The following is a 22950-nucleotide window of genomic DNA, read 5'->3' on the forward strand; positions in this document are numbered from 1 at the left end:
TGATATCCCTAATGATAAGCTATTTGATATAGCTAGAAATGAGGTATATTTACCTCTAATAACCCCTAATACTAGGGCAGTTACTAATAATAATAGTGAACTAGATTATCTAGTTACTAGGAATTACTTATTTCCTTAGAATAGATTAAAAGTGGATTTTATTATTGATAGTACTGCTACTATAAATACTATTATTAGTATAGACTATTTCTTTAGGTATAAAGAAATAAATAAAATAATATTATGGGGTAAAGCTAAAAGCCTAAAGACTAAATATTAGGGTGATATTCTTATAAAATATCCTTCAGGACCTATAACTATAATAAAAGATGTCTATTATATCCCTAAACTAGGAATTAATCTTCTTAGTGTGGATAGAATATCTAAGGTATTAGGAATAACTACTATCTTTACTAAAGATATAGTATCTCTATATCTTAATAACCAGCCTATTATAGCTAGATATAAAACTAATAACCTTTATCATATTCCACTTACTATATTCTATCCTAAAGAATATATTAATGCCTGCCTAGATAATTCAGAATTATCTAAATTTAGGAAATGGCATATAAGGCTAGGGCATATAAATGCTATTCCCCTAGGATTACTATTAAGTAATATGGGAATAAATATATCTAAGCATGACTTAGAAGATTTTAAAAGTAATCCATGCCCTACCTATATCCTTGCTAAGGATAAAAGGTATATTAATAAAGAATCCCTTAATAAAAAGGAATATAACATCCTAGAAAGGATCTATAGTGATATAGGAGGCCCCTTATCACCTACCTATAATAAATATAGGTACTATATAACCTTCCTAGATAAGAATTCTAGGTATTTATGGTTATTCCTGCTAAGGCATAAAGATGAAGCTTTTTAGACCTTTATAAATTATATTAAATAAGCAGAGAATAATAATAATAAGAAGAGAATAAGAGAATTCTTTTCTAATAATAGATCTGAATATACCAGTAAATCCTTTCAAAAGGCATTAAATAACTATAGTATTATTCACTATACTACCCCTATCTATACTAAAGAGCCTAATGGCTTAATAGAAAGGATTAACCTAACTTTATTAAATAAAGTTAGATCCCTTCTGATAATAGCAAATGCTCCTAAATACCTATGGGGTGAAGCACTACTAGCTAGTGTTTATCTATATAATAAAACCCCCCATAAGGCCTTAGGATTCAAAACCCCTTATGAAATATTCTATAAGGAAAAGCCATATATTCTAAATATTAGAACCTAGGGATCTATAACATACTATCATAGTAATATGCCTAAGGATAAATTATCCCCTAGAAAGGAGAAAGTAATTATTATTAGCTATAGCTAATATAATTACTATAAACTATAGGATCTAAATAAAAATAAGGCTATATGGTCTAGGGATGTTACTATCCTTAAGAATAGTTTTCTAGACCCTAAGCTAAATCAAAATACCTCTATATCTAAGGATTCTAATCAATATGATTATATTGATATAAAGGCTGATAGTAGCCTTATAAAGGAGTCTAGCTTAGCTACCCCTAATAAGAATAATAATTCTATTAGGGAGTCTACAGTAGCTAGCCCTAATCAAAATAGACCATTAACTAGGTCTAAAATAAAGGATATATCAACTATTCCTAATCATAGGATTGAAATTCAAAAGTAGCTTAAATATAGTCCTAGTAGGTAACTTCTTCTAATTACCTCTAGTTATGCAGTAGCTACTATTTACATCTAGGAGACTCTCCTCTCCTAAGAAGATCCAGGCATGCATGTTCTATTATGCTTTTAGTATAACTATTAAGCTAAATATAGTCTATTATTAAGAGGCTGGCACTAATAAGGCTATCTATTTCTAATATACTCTAGACTATCTCTATAAAGATTATATTACTTAAGATAACTAGGAATTACTATCTATATATGTCCTTACTTAATGCCTAGGGGAATTTACTTAATTCTATAATATTATTTAGATATATCCTATAAAAGAGAATGTGCATGCTTATAACTATAATAAGCTAAGAGACTCTAGTCATCCTGTGCTTAGTATTAAAGCTATATATACTAGTMTCTATGCAGAGACTATCTCTATAGATATAGGAGGAAACCTATATAGAGAGTTACTACTTTCCCTTAGCTATTAGGTTATACTAACTAAGAATATATAGACTAAATATAGCTTAGTAAACAGTGCCTTTAGTACTATCTATGATATTATATAGATAGAGGGATTAGACCTAAAGTAGGAACTACTATATATACTGCTTATCTACTTTAACTAATATAATAGGCCTGCTTATTAAGAACTTAATAGCTATAAGATTATACTAGTCTTCTAGTCTAAGAGAGAATTTACTAGGGGAAATATCTCCTATATATAGATATAGTTCCCTATTATAGTGGCTTATGCTATAACTATCTATAAATTATAAGGGATTACTATCTCTTAGGCTATTCTTAATATATCTACTTAGGATTTTAGTCTAGGCCTGACCTATATAGTGGTTTCTAGAGTTAAGTCCCTCTGGGGCATCCTCTTTGAGGAACTATTTAATTTTAAATAGTTTAAGCCTAGAATGCTGGATATAATATAGATGTAGATATAGGATATTAAGTATTAAGAGATAGAGTATATATGCCTTTCTATATCCCTGATTCCTATATAAAGATCTAATCAGAGCCTTCTAATTATAGTATAGTTATATCCCTCCTCCTAGTTCACCTCTACTATATAATTATATACTAAATTTCCCTAGTTCTCCTCTATAGATATTCTCCTCTCCCCTCCCTATCTAGCTATTACCCTTCTATTATTCTTTTACCACTATGGAGTGGTCTATTTTTAATACTCTATAGATACTAGATTATCTTAGCTTCATCATGGTTGTGTTTATATAGCTAAATAGATTAGAATAGTATATAATACTTAGGTGAATAGCTACTACACAGGCATCCTCTGTATCTAGATTCCTTTATTTTTCTATAGATACATCACCCTGCTATGCCTTAGTAATATATCCAGGCATAATTAGGCCAGGGACTATCACCAGCCAGGTACCTCTATAGAAAATATTAATATCTGGAGGCCTCTGGTTCAAACCCAGCCAGACCTATTTAGAAAAAATCTTTTTCTGTTCTAGAGCTAGATCCCTCTGTGCTAAGCCTCCCCCCTAGGTACATCGCTTACCATACAAAAAAGTATAGATATCTATGTACCTTTAAGAGGTGTTATATTAGTATATCAGGTCATTATGGGTGTGTAACGCCTAGGCGTGCTAGCAAGGGTTTATTTAATTATTCACTAGGTATCTAGATATCTTGCACAGGCTTTACCAACTGGACCACCTGGTAATTAGTTGAAATTTGAAGCTTCTTAGTTAAATATCTGCCTCCCACTTCGCTCCGCTGCCTTAGGCGGTTCCTGCCGGCTACACCTTGTATAGTATAGCTCTAGGATATATTAACTAGTAACCCATAGCAGACTCTTAAGGGCTATTCAGGCTTTGTTTAGTCAGTAGCCTTCTTACCTAATAGGTAGCTGCTGGTATCTAGCTCTAGTAATAACACAGTATAGCTCTGGGATATATTAACTAGTGGGCCAAGGGCCCCCCTGGGGGGAATGGTAAGGTTAAAATGGTTAAAATTCGCGGTTTAACCAACCTGAAACCAACCCGAATCTAACCATGGTTAGTAAAGATAGGCATAGCTAGGCCTAGCTAGGCCTAGCAGTGGGTTTTTACAGTGAATCTGTAACTAAATCACACCAGGTTTGATTTGGTTATAAGTTCTAAAATTTCAACCTAAAACCACAGTAGTTCAGTGCCACCTAAGGTTGAACTCACCCAAACCTGCACCAAATGCAACTCTAGTAAAGATACTTATTTATATTTTTATAGAAGCTTAACTCTATAATAGTACTAGCTCTAGCCCCTAAGCCTATAAAAAGTATAAGACTACTTCTAGTTTATATCTATGCCTACTTATATATATAGTTATAAGGATTATCTAATTTATCTCTAAATAAATAGTAAAGTAAGTATTTAATATCCTTAGCTATTACTAAGAAAACCTTATATAGTTTTATTAGAAGTTCCTATTTTTTAGTTAAATTATTTTTAATAAACTAAATATTTATTAGTATCTAGATTATTATAATAAAATAGCCTTCCTAAAGGGGCTATATATTAAGGATATCTTCTTTTATCTATCTAAAGAGAGTCTAAGAGGTCTTATACTTCTATTTTAAGATAAAACTAGTAAAATTATAGCAGGCTATCTTCTAATATAGTAATCCTCTTTTTTATATAATAATAAATTCTTCTGCAAAGAGTTTAAGGATTTATAAGAAGGGATTAGGTTTATTCTTAGAGAAATTTTATTATACTTTTATTATAGGAAAGTCTCTATCTATAACTAGTATTAGTGTAATAGTTTTTAATATTAAATTTAAAATAGTAGTAATAACTTATACTACCTAATTAAATACTACTTAGTTATACTTTTTATTAGTACCTAGTAGCCTAGTACTAGTCTTAGATAATAAATAATATTCTCCTTCTATTCCTACTAAAGTTAATAGTTAAGAGTAAAACTATATAACTTAATAAATTTTTACTACTCTCTAACTACTTTCTCTAGATACTCTTTATTAATTTCTAAAAATATAGTTATATAATATTATATATAGGTGTAAAGCTTAGGGGTGCTAGTAGATAATTTAGTAAAGATTAAATAAGATAGGAATTAAAAAACTTTATTTTAAATAATAAGGCTCTTAGCCTATTTAATAGTAGCTAGATTAGTAGTATAGTATATATTTTACTTAGTAAAGGTGTCCTTTCTTACTATTTATAAACCCTTATTACTACGTCTTATTACTACTTATAAGCTATTTTCTAAAGTAGTAATAAGAAGTAATAAAGTCCTTACTTATATTACTAGTACCTATGCTAAAATTATATAGTTACTTTTTTAGGGGAGGAAGGCTTTTTAAGAATTTACTACATTTAATATATAGCTTAAGTATAGCTAAGCAGATGGGAAGCCCTGTTCTCCACACCCTATGGTTGTATATGCTAGAAATAGAAGAGTTAGGGATGATATGTGATCCAAATCAATAAAAATCTTTATGATAGTTGCGTTATCATCTAGATGGGAGTAGAGCTGCCTCTTGCACACTGTGGTAGTGGCGTTGTAGTCGTACCAGCAACTCCTTTCTGCGTCCATAGAGTGCCATACCAAGAGTGGAAGGAAGCCGAAACACATTAATATGGTCTATAGAGCTTAAAATTATGTACTAGGGTGTAGTAAGAAGGTCATATAAGCTATAGTTTAGGGGTCATTGACGGCATTGCATTTTGCTGATAGAATCCTTGTTAAATTCCTGTGCTAGATGTCACACCTCAGTTGAGTTAAGTTGAGTGGTTGTGGTATTCCTCTCATGAGGAGCCCATACATCAGGACGATTCTTCATCTGGCTTTCTCTCGCAGAAATATATGAATTCCAGATATCCAGAACCTTCTGGTAGGTCACAGAAGTGGCATGTGCTTTCAGTCCACTCTCACAGAATTCAATATCATCTCGCACTCTCTTGAGGCTATCAGCGTACTGGAGCAACCGCATAGGTTGCCCCTGCCCCTTGACCAGGGACAGCACACCGGTGATGAGTACAGTGACGGCGCCTAGGACTGCAACAACAATATGGTGATCTCCGCTGATTGCGGACAGAATCACCAGAGTCGAGGATACTGCTAGCTGAAGAGCCAGGCATGCATATATAAGTATATCAAAAGCATATAGCTGTCGCAATGCCGTTTTCTCTTCCCTGAGGATCTTTGGGTACATAGCCATGGTATCTTGCAGCTCACGATAGTCTGTTTGCATCCACCTTGGCACCCAGGAGCACATTCTTTTTGGGGTTGTACTACCTCTGGCTGTACTGCCGTCGGTCCCTAACAGGGCCTGGAAATCAGGCAGACTAAGAGGTGTGCCATCGTCTGGCTCTACCGCTGGCAGTGATGACGTGATGGGATGGCTAATGTGCTCCATAGTGACAGGTGGTTGAGCATTGACAGAGCTCATATTGAAAGGGAGATAGTGGCTGGGAGATAGTGACCTTAACAGTCTTGCCTAAAAGAAGTACTGGTTGGAAAGCCTGGAAATCTGCATTCCATACACAGCAGTAAACTGATTCTTCCTATTAAATAGGAAAAGGAATTAATCGATTAGATTTAGGACAAGGACTAACCTTAAATAAAATACCTATTCCTTGCTTGCCATAAAGATTATGAAGCCACTACTACAGCATAGGCTTGTTAGAGAATTTCGAAAACCTTATTATTCCCTCTTGCTCTACTCTCATAGCCCTCAGGTAATCTGAGGGACATCTAGGTGATAGATGTAGAACGTCACATTAACATCGCAATATGTACATATGAGTGACGTGATTCTCTCCCCTCCTCCTAGTGCTGCCTATGCGGCCGAGTAGGGGTGATACAGCTATCCGCTTGCGGTGATTAATGTATTACAGATTCCATGGTTATCTTCTCTTACGGCGTATGGTCTGTTGGAGCCAACTACCTTAGTAGCACTTAATGTTAATAGAGTTGGATGATTGGATCTAGCTTTAAGGTTTATTTCTCTCATTTGCGACGTGTGGTTGGTCAATTAACTCATGTTAGGTTAGAGTTCATCACGTGGTCAGACATTCCGTAGGGCCTAGGCCAAGCTGATGTTCTCACCTCCTCTCTGAGTAGCCTGGATTGTGAGCATAGCCAACCCACCGCAGTAAAGTTGGAGCAATACAGCAGTAAAAGGACATGACTGGCCTGTCCAGTGGACTCAAGGTGGAGGTAATTAAAGGTAGCCGGCTGCAGATCCTTATTCTGCCACCACTTGCTACCACTGGAACCCAGTTACTTGGGCAGGCGGCGGACGGCGCGGGCTCTGGCTAATAACGAAGATTTGTGCGAGGCCTAAGCGAAACACACCAGCTTAAGTAATTGACAGTATGGCCGCCTAGGTGGACACATCAGCCCTAGATAGTGATTATTAATAAACTAAGGATGATAAACGAGGACTTTGTCTGCAAGAATGCTTTTGTAGCATGCTTACTTTGCTTAGTGTTGAATCAGCATTATCAGCCAAAGAGTTTCAATTAAGCAAACAATGAATCTGGTAGGTCAGTAGAGATCAGATACATATAAATATTCAGATGATTAGCGTTATTTGGGGCAAACCATTCCCGCGAGCTAGCATCAGATTTACGCCCTATATTAGAGATAGTTGTTGTAGGGTCACCTGACTCCTACGGTTAGTCAGCCCACAGCTTAGCGAGCTGCCCCTATTCCGTGCATAGTTCGGCTTCCTAGCTAGGGAATCCAACCATCTCAACCATCTCCATGCTACCACTACGTCGATAGTCATTGGATTGCAGGTGTAGGCTATAGCAACTAGATTAAAGGAAGCTGCTCCTTCTAAATGCTTGAGCCAAGGTCAATAGTTAACGTACTGTATTTAATCAGGTTCTTGTTTCTGACGATCTCAACTTTAAAACCAAAAGAGGACTAGCGCATCGTCTGTGCCCAATCAGGCGATGACATCATCAGCTGCTTCCACCTTGCTCTCTCTCTCATCTTCCTCTCTCTCTCTCTCCCCTGTCTTCCTATCTCTCTCTCTCGCGCTCAGTGTCTTATCTCTTGTGGACATCGCTCCCTATAGTTATCCATGCTATAAGAAGTACAGTCGGGCCATTCAAAGTACCCAACATGGGATGCAGTTGATATCATCAGACATTCTTCCCTCTGCATTCGTTATCTTCGCCCCTTAGGCTCAACCGCGGACCGCCCAACCTCGGTTCCGGTTCCCGATATACACCCCAAACACAACGACTCTGAATATCGCAACCTTTTATCTACCGCTAGTCACGTCATGACATTGAATACGGTCGCATTGGGTGTTTCCCTTACGCCTACCGTCGTCGCGACCTTGGTCTCTCATGTAGGTATCGCACAGCACCTTCTCCACCGTTCACTGACAGCCTGAGTTGATAGTATCTGCATCGGAAATCCCGTCGCACCAAACCCACCGTCCACATCTCCTACGACGAGGCAATCCATGTCATTCGTCAATTCCTCAACTATGCTGCCAAACACACGGTTGAGGATATCCAGGCGTTCACAGCTCAACGAGTTCCCGCCCCTCATTGGGTAAAGACAACCAAGGTCCTCATTCCAGAGCAGTACCTCTCCTCTGCTGCGACCGCTCTTATCAACCAGCTTGGTCCCAAAGGTATAGCGCTCGTGGGGGGAGAGAAATGGTGGCAATGGCGTGGACCGTCGGAAGATCTCAAAGGAGAGTGGATCGAGATGAAGTCGGACTACCAGGAGAGGAACCGCTCAAACAACCATCCGAGCGGGAAGCGCATCATGTTGTATCTCCACGGCGGTGCCTACTTTTTTGGAAGTGTGGAGACCCATCGGTATCAATTGCAGCGTCATGCTAGAAAGCTCAAGGGACGAGTATTTGCACGGTACGACGGACGGCCCCTCTTCTATTTAACAATATGCTAATTGCGTAGTGAGTTACGCCCAGTCACAGAAGGTAGAATACACAGCTAAAACCTACGAATAGCGGAATATCGTCTGGCACCGCAGTTTCCCTTTCCCTGCGCCCTACAGGACTGCTTGGCAGCTTATTTGTTCCTTCTCAACGAACATGATCCGACAGAGATCATCTTTGCGGGAGACTCCGCAGGTGGTGGAATGGTCCTTTCGTAAGTGCCATACCTATTGCTCTGAAGATGCACTAATTTGGGCAGGATGTTGGTCACCATACGCGACCAAGGACTACCTTTGCCCGCCGGAGCGATCCTGATCTCGCCCTGGGTGGATCTTACACATTCTTTCCCCAGTGTGCTATCGGACTGTCCGGGTGACTACATCCCACCTAATGGGTTCCGATATAAGCCCTCCGCAGCCTGGCCGCCTCCAAACGTGGATGAAATTCGCGCGATCAAACCCGCCAAGCAGAAGTCCCCAGAAAGCGCCGTGGAAGAAGCCGTGCCAAAAGAGGACACCCAAGCTCAAGAGACAGCAGTGAAGGGGTACACAGTCGAGAAGGAGGGGTCAGGTCGGACAGAACCTACTCCGGCGGCTCATAAACATGCAGAGGATGACGAGACCAAGGTCATCGCAATACCTATTGACGGTCAGACAGTCGAACTCAAAGACCAGATCCAAATGTACGCACCGAATCACATCATCTCTCACCCACTCGTCTCTCCGGTACTCCAACCGTCGCTTGGCGGTCTACCCCCACTCCAGATCCTCGTCGGGGGAGGCGAGCGGTTAAGGGACGAGCAGTTTTACACTGCTCACAAGGCCGCCAATCCGACAGCATATCCACCCAGTGACAAGACACTTGACGAGTATGATGCGAAACGTGAAATCTTACACAAATATCCTGGCACGCATGTTCAGTTGCAAGTATGGGACGATCTCTGCCACGTTGCCCCGACCCTTAGTTTTACACGTCCGGCCAAGTACATGTACCGATCGATTGCTCAATTCGGTGCCTGGGCTCTTGCATGTTCTCAGACTTCTGAGATTGCCATCCTCGACGACCATGACATCTCCCCCATCACCTCCTCCAGTGAAACAGACAGTCGCGAAGCAGCGGCCAAGGGCGAGAACAAGGGTAGCACAAGACCGTCCGTTGCGTCCGTCGGGAGGGCTGGTGATCCACTGCCCGCATTTAAAGATCATATGATCCGTCAAAGAGTCGACAAAAGAGGCCGCATATATCCGCTCGATCCCCCATCCTCCTATTCGGTCCTGCAATTCCCGCGGGATAAGATCGGCGTAGCGAACCCGGAACTGGTCCGGAAATGGATGGCCGGAAAGGAGGAGTGGGATATCAAATTTGCCAAGGACAAGCTGCGAGTGCAGAAGCAGCGGATGGAAGAATTGGTCCACGGATTCCAGGACTTTGAGGGGGATACTCCTCCTGCAAGCTCCTTGGCGGCAAGGAGACAGGCTCCGGGCGTGTTGCCTCAAAAGGGCGGAAAGGAGCGGAAGAGCTACCAGATGACGATGTGGAGTCGGATGGCTAGCAAGCATGACAAGAAGACCCTCGCAAGAGAACAGCACAGGCAGATGGAAGAGGGTCGTTCGAGGCTGACGAGTGTTGATGCTGGACCAGCATGGGCGTCCATGGATAGACCGAGATCTCCAGATCATGTCGAGTCATTTCCGACTGAGCAGTCTAACAAGGACACACAAGTCAACGGAGGGAAAGCACATGAAGGTCTGCGAGAAGACCAGGAATCATCTAACGGTGCTGAACGCGACACCAACCAATCTGGAGTTTCGCGTCCGGCATCGTCGAATTGGGGAAAGTACACCAGTCCTATGATCGTCTTGCCCGATTATGAAAGCAGGCAGTTCAACGCAGATAATGCCAGCACGACGACTTTGCTACATGCTGCTGGAACCATTCCCGCTCGATCGGAACAGCCGCGGCCTGTCTCCCAGGCCGGTTCCGGGACGATTCGCAGCGCCATGACCGCCGACCGAGAAGATGCCAGTACCATCGATGATGCGAGGTCACTAGCCGTGACCACGATAACCGCGCTCGACAATGCGAGTACCCGGGCCGTCCGTAATTCCACTGGAGTAGTCGGCGTGGTCAACGATAAGAAATCGACCAATGGTTCTGTCGAGACGTTGTCTGCGACTAGGCCGTCTGGGGATCTGGAGTCCTTCTATTCGGTCAATGCGAACTCGGAGGGCGATGCTCATTCTGTCAGTGCTCGCCCGGATATGCCTGATCGGGAGGTGTTTAGAACTGCAGATGAACATATTTGATTCTAATATATGGCCTTGTAACATTGTGTTTTATATCACCATCCTGTTGTACAACACTGTTCTAGTGTTCCATGAGTTGGTAGATTTTTGATAGCTCTGAGATTCCCAATACAGATATTCAACATGAGCATTCTGAAAAAGGCTACATTCATATGCAGTAGTACTTCTGTTGACAATAGTGAATATCTCTGGATATTGCTGCTTCTATAGCCTTAGATCAGTAGGCTTATTCACTATAGTCATTCACTATGTCTCAGCTCTCTCCAGATAGATTCACTGCCCTGACTCAACGCTGTCTTTCTCCCCCCTCCCGATCTTCTCTCTCTTGCTCCCGCTGTTCCCCACCTTCATTCTCTCTGTTCTTCTCTCCTGCTCATGGATAGCATCAATGCAAGTTACTCTCTGCCTTGTCTCTTGATACACTGAGTCAAACTAATGCAGTGTTCTGTTTCTTGACCACGACGCAATTCTGAAGACGACACACGCTGAACTTTTTTGGCTGAAAGGCAATGCGTCCGTCGTCCTAGTAATACTGCTTAAATGGTCCGCATTATCATACAGCAGAATCAAAGGAACCGTAGAGACAAGAGAGCTCCGCCGAACAGTGGCCAAATACCCTTCCTCGATCGACCTGGTCACATATCGATCGTCATGGCGTCCCCAGGCAGGACTGGGACGTGGGTAAACTATGAACTCTCCTCTTGATTCAATTAATTGATCACAACTAACTGATAGCGCAGTTGACGTGGTCCGATTACCGGTAACCTACAAGGTCCTGGGCTTAACTGGTGGGCTATTCGTGAATACCTGGAACACTACACGGGTGAAATCTGTGATTTTTCCTTCCTGGCTATTTTTGCCAGCCTGTCTGACGCTCATGGCTCAGAGTAAGGAAGCAGGAGGTATCTTTATGATCCGAGGAGTTGTTGATGATACTCGACATCCAGTGAGTCTAAAGGAGCGTCAGTCCCGGCAGCAAGTATCGTGGTTCTTGCGGATTCCATCTACTCGCATTAAGTTCGTCCGATTGCTGTCCTTTTTGGTGCTCACAAGCGGATTTCGCTGCGAGAAGACGCATTGGTCTATCATGTTGGCGATTGTGTTCAAACTTGTCATGATCTTGTGCTCTCCATGTGGTCTACACTGGCCCACTAGGAGGAGCCACAGGCACCATGCAGCCAATCGCATCCTGCTAATAACGCATCTTGTGAACAAGATCAACCTCAGATTCTGTGCAAGTGCAAACGAAGATACTGGGGTCAGCTCGGCGGAGGGCCAGCACTGGAGCGAGAGCTGGAGAGATGATAGATACCATCAACGCGACTCAGCTCGTGGGCGATTATCTGGAGGAGGACAGGATGCACGCGGCGGCAGGCTGCTTCGACAGGAGGCTTTGCTATCTTGCCAGTCTGAAGTGGATTCGTTGACCTGCTCCGAGACAGGGTGGGTAGCAGTGCCGTTGAGGATCCCTCCAGTGGTCAAACTAGCGAAGCCACCGGGTGATCCGTTTATTCCTCTTTTCTGTGACCTGGGGGCCGGTGTTCTTCTTTTGGAGGCTTCGGGCCCTCGTCGCGGAACACTCGCCGACTGGCTAGGTGGTCTCCTGAGGTCAAAAATATCGAGCGGTTGTAAGCAATGTGCAATCCCTAGCCGACCTTGGTACCTACATTGGCATGACAGGATGGTTGCGACAATATATCCCCTTCTACGCTGCTAAAATCCAACCTTTACAGGATCGGAGAACCTACCGAAAATGTACCGCTCCCCCGAATATGACTCGAATGGTACTACAATTGTTTCAGGGTGCCTGCGCCAACTGTCTTTGGCACGGAAAGGGTTCGACGTGCGAATTTTACCCAGATCGGAATAAACAATGGAATTCCGATGATCAAAGCAGATGTCAAGCTACGTCCGCACTGTTTGGAGCGGTGCTAAACGGCCAGCACCCTACAAGTTTGGCCAGAGATGTCCTCAGCTCTGGTGATGGGAGTATGTCGTGTCGCCTGAACGGCAAGGTCGTGCCTTGTTCTCCGGTTTCTGGCCAATTGTCTATGGAGCGGCAAGTCTGCAGGGTGCTCTATCATCTCAGCAAGAATTGGCCATGTGCTCTACTGGTATGGCAGAGGGTGTAAGTGACTCATGGGATTTGCAAGAACGAGTATAACTAACTAGAGTAGTTCGGTGAGCACTGCCATGATGCAAACTCATCAACAATGGCATGAGATCTGAAGACTCGCAAGACATGATCCTCCAGTGCGAAAAAAAAAACTGGCGTTTATGATTACCTTCAACGGAAAACGGCGAACCCTCGTCGGCATTGCAGACTATACCGTACGGTATAGAGACGCCGCCAAGGAGTCCAGCAACCTGATCGTGTTGGAAGCAAAACGATATGGAGATACATCAGGCCGTGGGCAGCTTATCGCCTATATGGGTTAGTTCCCAACGAACAAATCTATTTCCATTACAACGGCGTTTTCTGACCAGCTTAGAGATCGTTCACTGTGCCAGGATTCAGGAGAATGTTGGGCCAGCTGCTAACCCACTTCAGGGCTGACTACAATGATGCTGAAATGAATGAGGGTTAAGGCTATTAGTTGCCTTACCAGAAGCTGGTCGTCAGTTGAGAAGTCATGGCATGTGTTTCACACCCTCACTGGCCTTCTTATTCCGGTATGTATATGCTGACTTGACTGAAGAAAGATACAGATGCTGATCCAGTCCCAATCTCAATCCACAGACATTCTACCCGATCACAATAGCCGCCACTGCAATAACCTGGCTAATGAAACCAAGCACATGGACAACGCATGTCCCAACTGCTTCCAACCAGGGAGCTACGCCGACAGGGCGGGGAAACCAGACAACGACAAGAACTGGAAGATAGTTGAACCGATACTGCATGACACAGCAGTGGGGCAGAAATAAATTGCACGGCATGGTCTTCCTTTGAGTTGGTTTAACAATCAGACAATACCGTTCATACCAGCTGATACCCATCTGGCCCTTTACTATGATGCAATGAGGCAAAATTGCACTGTCTCACTTGCAGATCAATCGCTGAACTATGTTTGTCCAGTTAAGCTGATTCGATTATGGCTCCGCAGCTGGATCAGATCTTACCAGACATCATCACCTGCACCGACAAAGCCCGTCTGCGACACAGCAGGGCCATTATATGGAGGCACCCTGAGCAATATTTTCCCCTGATGTCAGGTCTGATCATCCTTTCGACTGGATCCGAGCACACACACCACCCAGGGATAAATCGACATATCCTGAAAGAAATGTACCGTTAGCGGGCATAACAGACCACTTATACACGAGCATTCGACGTGGGTTTGCCAGGATCTTTGACGAGTGTCAGCCCTACCAACCTACCAACAGCCTCATGAATCCAGAGCCTGGAGATCCTGACTTCCGGAAAGTCTGTCCGCTTGCGACAACTCTCCATGTATAGTTGAGGCGCCAACTGATACGGCGATGGTTTTCGATGACCTGACTTGCTTGGACTTGTATAGACTTTCCAAACGCTCGGGTAAAAAAAATAAAAATAAAATAATATGCCTAAGTACCATATTGAAGAATGACCGTCCAGATAGCTTAGTGAAGTGCTGTTTTGGCAACCATACACAACCTCAGCCATGTCGCTGCAACAGTTAGGGTAAGACTGGATCACATGACATGGGTGGCTGGTATTCCTTCACTGCATGCCTACAGCGGAACCTAGCCATAGAATATTCTCCATTTCAATTATTAAAGGGTTGACAACTGACTGTCCAATGCTATTTGGCTGACTCTGAACTAATCTGCAATAAACTCAAACGACAGTCTACCAATCCGCACACATGCCCGTATGCTTATCAAACACCGAACCAGACGAGCATTCGGGAATTCCCGTCGGAGGACAATACTCAAAGTTCATGCAATCACCCGACGCCAGAGCACACTGCTTGCCGTTGAAGACCTGGCCGGGGGGACAAGCAGGCCGCTCAACAGAAAGACACTCCTTGGCCTTCTTGCTATAGACGGTGCCAGGCTGGCAAACGGGGTCGTTCTCCGCGACACATTTCTTGCCGTTGAAGCGCATCCCAGGCGGACAGGTCGGCTCCTCGGGGTGTGCGCAGTCCTCGCCGTCGAACTCCAGTCCGGGTTCGCACTCAGGTACCGAGCCGACGCAGTTCTGGCCGTCGAAGTGCGTGTCGGCCGGACACTCGGGCTTGCGGTCCGAGACGCACTCCCCGTTGAGCAGGGTGTAGCCTGGCTCGCACTCCGTGGTGACGAGGCTGATGCAGCGTCCGTTTGTCCACTTGTGGTCGGGCGGGCACTCTGGGTCCTTGGGGCTGACGCACTGCTTGCCGTCGAAGACGGTGCCCTTGATACAGGTGGGGGCGCCGACGATGCAGCCGCCGGCGACGAGGGTGGAGCCGGGCGCGCAGGCGGGGATGAAGCTGGTGACGCAGTCGCCGTCGCCGTTGGGGACCGAGTTGGCGGGGCAGGACGGGGTGATGGTGGAGACGCAGCGGGTGCCGTCGAAGATGGTGTCCTCCGGGCAGCGGGGGAAGTGGCCGGAGGTGCAGTCCTCGCCGTTGAAGGTGGAGTCGTCGTCGTCACACTTGGGGTTGTGGGTGGTGGAGATGCAGTTGGTGCCGTCGAAGGTGAAGCCCTCTTCGCACTGGGGGCGGGAGAGGCTGACGCAGAGGCCGGCTTCGAATTTGGTATCGGGCGGGCAGCTGACATGGACGGAGGAGATGCAGTTCTCGCCGGAAAGGATCAGGCCAGGTGGACATTGGGGTTTCTCGATCATGGTGCAGGTGGAGCCGTCCAGGATGTAGCTGGGCGGGCATTCGGGGGGTTCGGTTGAAACACAGCGGCTGCCTTCGAGGCGGGAACGGGGCGGGCAGGTTGCGACCTTGATGGACTGCTTCTGGCAGAGCTTGCCTACGAGCGTCATTCCGGGCGGGCATTTGCCGTTCTCGTCAACGCCCATCACGCATACCTCGCCATTCCACGTCATCCCAGCGGGACAGCAGCGGGCGGTGCCATGGGCCACGTCGAGCGAGAGATCGCTTCCGGACGGGCAGCTGGCTGGCTCAGTCAGCACACATTTCTTGGTGACAGGATCCAGCTCGGAGCTTGGTGGACAGGCGGGTTTGGCGGTCGTGGTGCATTTGCCCGTGGTGGGTTGGAACGTGCTGCCCTCAGGACAGGAGGGCTTGATGTCGGATACGCACATCCCGTCCTTGACGCGGCTGCCTTCCTCGCAGGACGGTCCGGAGACGGAGACACACACCTTGAGTGCCTCACGGTATTCTGTGCCTGCGGGACAGACTGGGGGACGATCGCTGATGCAGTGACCTTCATGGAATGCCAATCCTTCGGGACATTGGGGCTTTTTGACGCTGACACAGGTCTTGCCATTGAAGGTGTAGTTTTCGGGACATCTGGGACTCTCCTTTGACTGGCACACTTTGCCGTTATACTCGAGATTAGACGGACAGGTGGGAGGCCCAGTCACGCATGACTTGCCCTTCCATACGGTCGAGGGTGGACAAGCTGGCTCTGAGGTGGAAATACAGACTTTGCCGTCGTACTCGCTGCCGTCCGGACAGATGGGCTTCACCGTGGACACGCACTTGTCTTCTTTGCGGATGAAGGATTCAGGACAAGTCGGTACACCGAGGACGCACGCCTTGCCATCGAATTCTGTTCCCTCGGGGCAACACTTGACCAGGCCGGAAGAGGGATCGGTCAATGGACGAATATCATCGAGGGTGTACTTGGACTTTCTGAGGGGGGACTGATTGGCTTGTGTTTGGACAGAGAGTGCCAGGACGAGCGCCCAGAGGGCCTTTGCTTTTACCATGACGGGTGTTCAGTGCAGAAAGAAGATAAAGATAGAAGGATGAGAGGGATGATGGTCGAGAAACTGATGAAGCTGTGAATTGCCGCTCTTTATAGCAGCTCACAGGGACTGAGATGTCGACCGCATCTCTGAGTATCAAACTTGGTATTACAACTCAGCGTTCAGCTCATCGAATGGATCATCCACTGACTATGCGTCTCAGTGCGGAGTACCTAAGATCATCGCGGCGATTGCGGTGTCTTCGATGGCCACAGAGTCCAGTTTCCACGCGCTGGCGCCACTGATGTAGGTCTCCCAATGAGGGATATCGCTACGGCTGCATGGAGTTAAGAGTACGAATAGACCACTGGATTTCTGCATGATTGAGCCACGGTCACACTTATCAGAGGAGGGGACTGTGGATCGAGAGGACTTGGAGAGACGACCTGGTCTAGTGCAGCTCAGCTGAATCCTGGGACGCCCATTTGCTAGTCTGCATCATCTAGCAAGATAGATCTTAGCTTAATCAATTCCAGCTTTGCCATTGGCCGTGGATTAGCAGGGTTGTTTCATAGCGTGGATCGATAGACTTTATGTTTGCTTTTTCTCCACGTTTATGGCAAAGATATTCATACCTGTCGTCACCGGCTGTCTAATCAACACAGAAGTACTGTAAATTAGAGCGATATCCAAGTATCAACATCATTTAGTCTCGTAATATCCTACTCCGGGCCAGGCCGCCGATTCCCGCGATCCGCGATGTTTAGCTGGAATCGGTGTAGTTGCAGACCTCAGATCTGCAGCATTGACCGATGGTTCGCCATGTCTCACATGGCTGTCCAATCGTAGATCTTAAATAGAGTAGCTGGAACCTCCACGGTCGATCTTGTTCCAATACTTCATGACAGTGGGTCGTCGATCCCAGCTATGTTTCTAGCTGGCTCGAGGCTGCAGATATCCCTCGCCTGCTTAATATAGCTGAATGAAAGAGGTCTTCATTTGCTGGTGCTTCCGGCAATGATCAGCGGTATCCTCTGAATTGGTCAATGCATGGTGAGCTCGCCTCCAGCAGTGTAACCTGGTGAAACCTGCGCCATGCACAGAGAAACTTAATTCGAGTAAACTGCCAAGTATGCCATCTTACCATTGTGGAGAGTCAATTTGGGATGTCTGGGCACTGCTGGTGAGTGCCTATAGACGAGATACTGTTGACGTGGCTGGCTGGGGTGGCTTGTCTCATGTAGATCTCTTTGGGTAACTACTGAACAGAGTCGTCATCTCGCATCCACGTAACCACGCAAGCCTGGCCTGAGATGTGATATAACCGTACTAGGATAAAAATGAGCCGAGTGATTCCCCACGGGGAGTAAGGATACGGATTACTGAATAAAGAGGCCCCGCGAAAGACCAAAAGCAGGTAATGTATTCGGCAATCTTTTCCGCATTGAACCAAATCTCAACCTGGAGTCGAGTCCTTGGCGATATGCATACTGCTCAGCTGGAACTGTGTGGACACCGTCTTGAGCTGCAGCTAAGTGTCTACTAAGTGTGATGCACTCGATATCACCTGGAAGTCAGCTCCCCATGCAGCGCCACTGCGGGAATGAGACAGGTCACAGACAGACGGATCCCCAAGCTGAACCTCTCGTGGATATCTCGGCCCCTCACAGCGCTGCGGATCGTCGGTGCTGACGAGCAGACCATTGACCCAATGTGTTAAGTCTTACTTTCATTGACTGGCTTCCACCGCATTCTCGTTCGGAGAGACTTGACCCCAAGGTGTTGCCAGACTCAGTGCTTATAATCCTTCTGGAGCCCCGGTCGTCCACGCAAATCTTAGCTCTTTCTTCTGGGAATCCACATTCCTTTCGGATCAGGAAACAGACATGCTATTAAAACACTCCATCTTTTCCCTCCTCTGTGCTCTGGAGGTTGCCTGGGCCTCGGAGCCCTCCGCATGTTTCTCGCCCGACGCCAGAGGCGAAGCCGGCTATAAAGCATGTTGTGCGAACCAGGACAATGGTAAAGGCACTGTAGGCGGGGTCATATTCCAGTATACCTGCAAAACATTCCTCAAGAAAGGCAATGACTATGGCACAACCCACCGGGGAGTCTTCAGCGCGAGGGAATGTGCCCAGCTATGTGCCGACGACTCGGGCTGCCAGGGCAGCTCGTGGGGGAGCGGTATATCTCAATGCTTCCTGCTCTCGAGCAAAGGGTACACCCGGTATACCCCCAACCCCGGGTTCCTCATTCTCGAGAAGGCGCCCGAGGAGCCGGAGAAACCGGATCGTGCAAAAGACTGCCAGGATCTGGTTGAAGCCGGGAAGAAAGAGGGCGAGGCCCAATGTGCCGCGGAGAAGAATAAGCTCCGACAAGAGGGAGAAGAGGCTTTGCGTGAGTGCCAGAAGCAGAAGGATGCCGCTGTAACAGAGTCCAAGACGCAGTGTGAGAAGGAGAAGGACGAGCTGCGCAAACAGGCAGAGGGAGCAGCGCAGAAAGAGCGCGAGCAATGCGAGAGAGACAAGTCTCAACTGCGCCAGGAACGTGACGACGCATTGCAGAAGTGCAAGTCGGACTGTGAGGCGGAGAAGGAACAGCTCCGCCAGCAAGGCACCGGTGCAGCAAAACAGTGCGAGAGCGACAAGGCGGGACTACAGCAGCAGCTGAAGACCTGCCAGGACAAACAGCAGCCGACGAAGCCTACCGACACGACTGAAGCTCAGGACCCCAGGTGCCGGGACAACAGCTGGCAGAACATGTGTGGCGGTGTGTGCCAGGAGGAGACCTTCACCCTTGCTGGAGTCGTGTTCAAGAAGAAATGCTTCGTGCGGACTGTCCTGGGACGGGAAGTACAGGTCTACCACCGCTCGTCGCTTCTGGAGTGCCTGGAGAAGGACTGTGCTCCCAACAGCAACTGTCTGGGCGTCGGATGGAGGCCATGGGAGGTCGGAGTAAGTTGATCCCTTTTCGCGTCTGTATTGTTTGGGTCGAGGCTAATATGAACAGCAATGCCATGTCCACATGAGCATCGGCCGTGGTCTTCGCACCTCGTACCATCCCCATGAGCATCTTATCTACGCAAAGGATCGAGTTGCGCCTGTGGGAGTATAAGGCAGAGCTCGAGGGAGTCCTTTGGGTCTTGGTTTGGAATAAAACACATTGACGATCTCTGTATAACCTCTTGGGAGCTTCATAATGTCATTGTACGGCTACAATGCGGCATCGATTCTTTATATGCCAATGGAGTTTACGAGGTACCATCCATGAGATTGAACATTCTGTGCCTAGACAGGTGACTCACCGGTTGCCCAGTGCACCCTATAAAGTACAAGATAAATCCTTTGTCTCTTCGGTCGCATTCGTACATTGTATTCTAGAGTCAGGACCAAGCTTGAAAACCTACATTCGTATTTCTCTCCTGAGCTACATGGGGAGCCCTGCCAAGGGACACGAAGGCCTTATACGGTGGCCATCTCTGCCTCGATGACGAAAAAACAATTACAAATCATCGCTGCTGTGCTGCTGTGACTACATTGCTAGATAAGATGGGTATCAGGCAATGCATTGCCCTTGGGCTTTTGCACGCCAGCCTGGGACCGGCAGGCACTGTTCCTTCATACGTCCGTTTAACCTACAGTGACCACCTCGGTCGACGTGTCGCAGGTTTTAGCCGCGATAGAAGGGGTATCTGGGCTTGGCTTCTCGCGAACGTCGGCATGCAATGGCTAATCTGGACTCGGTGTGTATTCGGCCACACCGCGGACGGAGCCATCTCGGCTCTGGTCGACTGATTTATTGCCGGAGACATAAAAACTTGAGCTTAGAAAACGGCCAAGATTCAAGGATGTGGCCGAATATGGTGAAGAGCCCTGTATCTGAAACATAGCCCGCCTCTTTCAGGGACCGTCAGACCCTGAAATTCGTATCCCATATTGCCATTGATTCTCCACCTTCTCTCCTCCATAGAAGTAGGAAGGGCTATTTCGAGCTTGGTCTGAGCCTGATTGATATTCGCCGAGGGCGTAGACAGGTGCATGACTCGTTTGTCAGGGTCTTGTATCTATTTCCTCCTCTAGCCAGAGCTAGGCTTACATGTGTGGAGCGTCTTAGGGCACTAGCCTCGATAAGACCCTTAAAAGACCTCCCAGGTCATCCATTGGATGACTTCAGCCTATTCTGGTCTGAGAAAGCGTCTGGAAGTGTGAAACATTTGGTTCCGTGTTTATTCGGTGTCAACTGAGCTGATAGCTCTGATGACGGAGTATATAAGTTAATCGTCAGTGCCGTCACCTTTTCTCTGGCAGGTCAAACTTGTTCATTCTTCATTGATATCAGTCTTTCACTTCTTATTTTCTTGATTCCATTCTCTTAGTAAACTAGATTGCTGGCGCTTTTCTACAAAAATGAAGCTCACTTCGTTCATTCTTTTCTAGCTTGCGAGCGTCACCCCGCTGGTCTCGGGTCACTATGTTTTCTCCAAGCTCATTGTCGACGGCAAAGCCACCCAGGACTTTGAGTACATTCGCAGAAACACCAACGGCTACATGCCCACCCTCCCCTCCGACATCCTCAGCAATGACTTCCGCTGTAACCAGGGCTCGATGGAGTCCGCCGCCAGTACCAAGGTGTATACGGTGGCCCCAGGCACAGAGCTCGGCTTTCAGCTTGCGTACGGCGCCCAAATGAAGCACCCGGGTCCTCTGCAGGTCTACATGTCCAAGGCTCCCGGTGATGTCAAATCGTACGACGGCTCCGGCGACTGGTTCAAGGTCTACCAGGAAGGTCTCTGCGCTGACCCCTCCAAGGGGATTATGGACGAGGACTGGTGCACATGGGGCAAGGATACCGCGTCCTTCAAGATCCCCGAGGACACCCCGGCCGGGCAGTATCTTGTTCGGGTAGAGCATATCGGCCTGCACCGAGGGTTCAGCGGCAATGCCGAGTTCTACTTCACCTGCGCCCAGATCGAGGTGACGGGTTCTGGGTCGGGATCGCCTAGTCCTGTCGTCAAGGTTCCCGGCGTGTACAAGCCTAATGATCCGAACATCCACTTCAACATCTACTATCCTACTCCTACGGCTTACGACCTCCCTGGCCCGTCTGTCTGGACTGGCGGCTCGGCGGGAAGCGTCGGTGCCGGCGCTTCTCCTGCTGTCAGTGCTACTGTGCCGGCTGTCAATAACAATGCTGCCTCGGCCACTCCCAACATGGCGAGACTCACCAAATCCTCCGCCAAACCCACTGCTGGTGCGGGTACGGGTTGTGGTAGCTCCGTTTCCTCGTCCGCTGGAGCCCCTGCTGGAGTCCTCAAGAAATATGCTCAGTGCGGTGGACTGAACTGGACTGGTTCTGGCTCTTGTGAGACCGGCACTACCTGCCACCAGTACTACCCTTACTATCATCAGTGTGTTTAGTCTGGGCAGTTTTCCTTCGCGCTTAGCATTGTGGCAATGTGTGACCTTCTGCTCGCCTTTTTTGACAAGTGGTTTCATTGTGTCATCTTTCTCTGCCCTTTCAATCAAAAATTGTTGCGTATACAGATGTTAGAAGCAAGGCCCAAACTAGATAGTACCGACTTTCGATTTGGCAGAAGTTAGTGTATGTAATTCAAGACTCTACACTTCGGCATGGGTAGTGGAAAGATTTCTCGCAGGATCTGTATCAATCAGGCTCGAGGCTGTCTAATTGATTTTGATCAACCGGTCCAGAATAGAAACACTATATTACCGACGGATTCTATTGCTTATGGCAGTCAGCTCTCTAGTGATTTCGTTCCTTGTCTTCTCATCGTGGGTCTAGCTTATGGCTCTGTGACTCCTTCTTGACGACTGGAATTGAGCGTTATTGTTTCGCCTATAGACTACTGGTTCAGATTTCTTTCACAAATGTCCATCCGAAATCACATACCTGAGGGATAAATCAAGCAATACAGAAGATATTTAGCGGCTCCGGTCTTACTTCGCATGTATTTCGGAACATTCCCGTGTCCTCCTCTAAGGGTCCGGTAGGGTCATAGGAAGGATCCACTGGAGACCCTGGCCCGCTTAGCTTTATCCTGCCGTTGTAGCAAAGTGAAACCGCTAGTCTTAGCCATGGTCCCTGATGGCCCTAAAAAGTGGACATGGTGAGCTGTGGCCTGATGAATGTCGGCACTCAGCTCTCACAAGATGCCGTAATTAGAGAAAAGCGCAGGCATCTCTTTCCCAGGCTCCTGTTACCTGTAGATGAGA

At 46.8% G+C, this 22950-nt stretch overlaps 4 protein-coding genes across 4 annotated transcripts; 2 read left to right on the plus strand and 2 right to left on the minus strand.

Moving 5' to 3' along the window:
- Nucleotides 1-5401: 5401 nt before the first annotated feature.
- On the minus strand, nucleotides 5402-6088 carry Aspvir_009644 (uncharacterized protein; the record flags this gene model as incomplete). Its single annotated transcript, XM_043272782.1, has 1 exon — nucleotides 5402-6088. One exon carries the CDS (start codon nucleotides 6086-6088, stop codon nucleotides 5402-5404), a length of 687 nt encoding a protein of 228 aa, XP_043128717.1.
- Nucleotides 6089-7936: 1848 nt separating this feature from the next.
- Aspvir_009645 (lipase/esterase family protein) lies at nucleotides 7937-10872 on the plus strand (the record flags this gene model as incomplete). The annotated part of the gene is made up of 5 exons (XM_043272783.1): nucleotides 7937-8005; nucleotides 8059-8537; nucleotides 8586-8608; nucleotides 8639-8780; nucleotides 8826-10872. 5 exons carry the CDS (start codon nucleotides 7937-7939, stop codon nucleotides 10870-10872), a joined length of 2760 nt encoding a protein of 919 aa, XP_043128718.1.
- A 3832-nt stretch (nucleotides 10873-14704) lies between these two features.
- Nucleotides 14705-16738, minus strand: Aspvir_009646 (uncharacterized protein; the record flags this gene model as incomplete). Its single annotated transcript, XM_043272784.1, has 1 exon — nucleotides 14705-16738. The coding sequence occupies one exon, from the start codon at nucleotides 16736-16738 to the stop codon at nucleotides 14705-14707; it is 2034 nt and encodes a 677-aa protein (XP_043128719.1).
- Nucleotides 16739-18603: 1865 nt separating this feature from the next.
- On the plus strand, nucleotides 18604-22134 carry Aspvir_009647 (lignocellulolytic auxiliary activity family 9 protein; the record flags this gene model as incomplete). The annotated part of the gene is made up of 3 exons (XM_043272785.1): nucleotides 18604-19671; nucleotides 19727-19825; nucleotides 21154-22134. The coding sequence occupies 3 exons, from the start codon at nucleotides 18604-18606 to the stop codon at nucleotides 22132-22134; spliced, it is 2148 nt and encodes a 715-aa protein (XP_043128720.1).
- Nucleotides 22135-22950: the final 816 nt, after the last annotated feature.

Source organism: Aspergillus viridinutans (assembly GCF_018404265.1).
Source record: "Aspergillus viridinutans IFM 47045 DNA, scaffold_9, whole genome shotgun sequence".
In the NCBI taxonomy this organism is placed as follows: domain Eukaryota; kingdom Fungi; phylum Ascomycota; class Eurotiomycetes; order Eurotiales; family Aspergillaceae; genus Aspergillus; species Aspergillus viridinutans.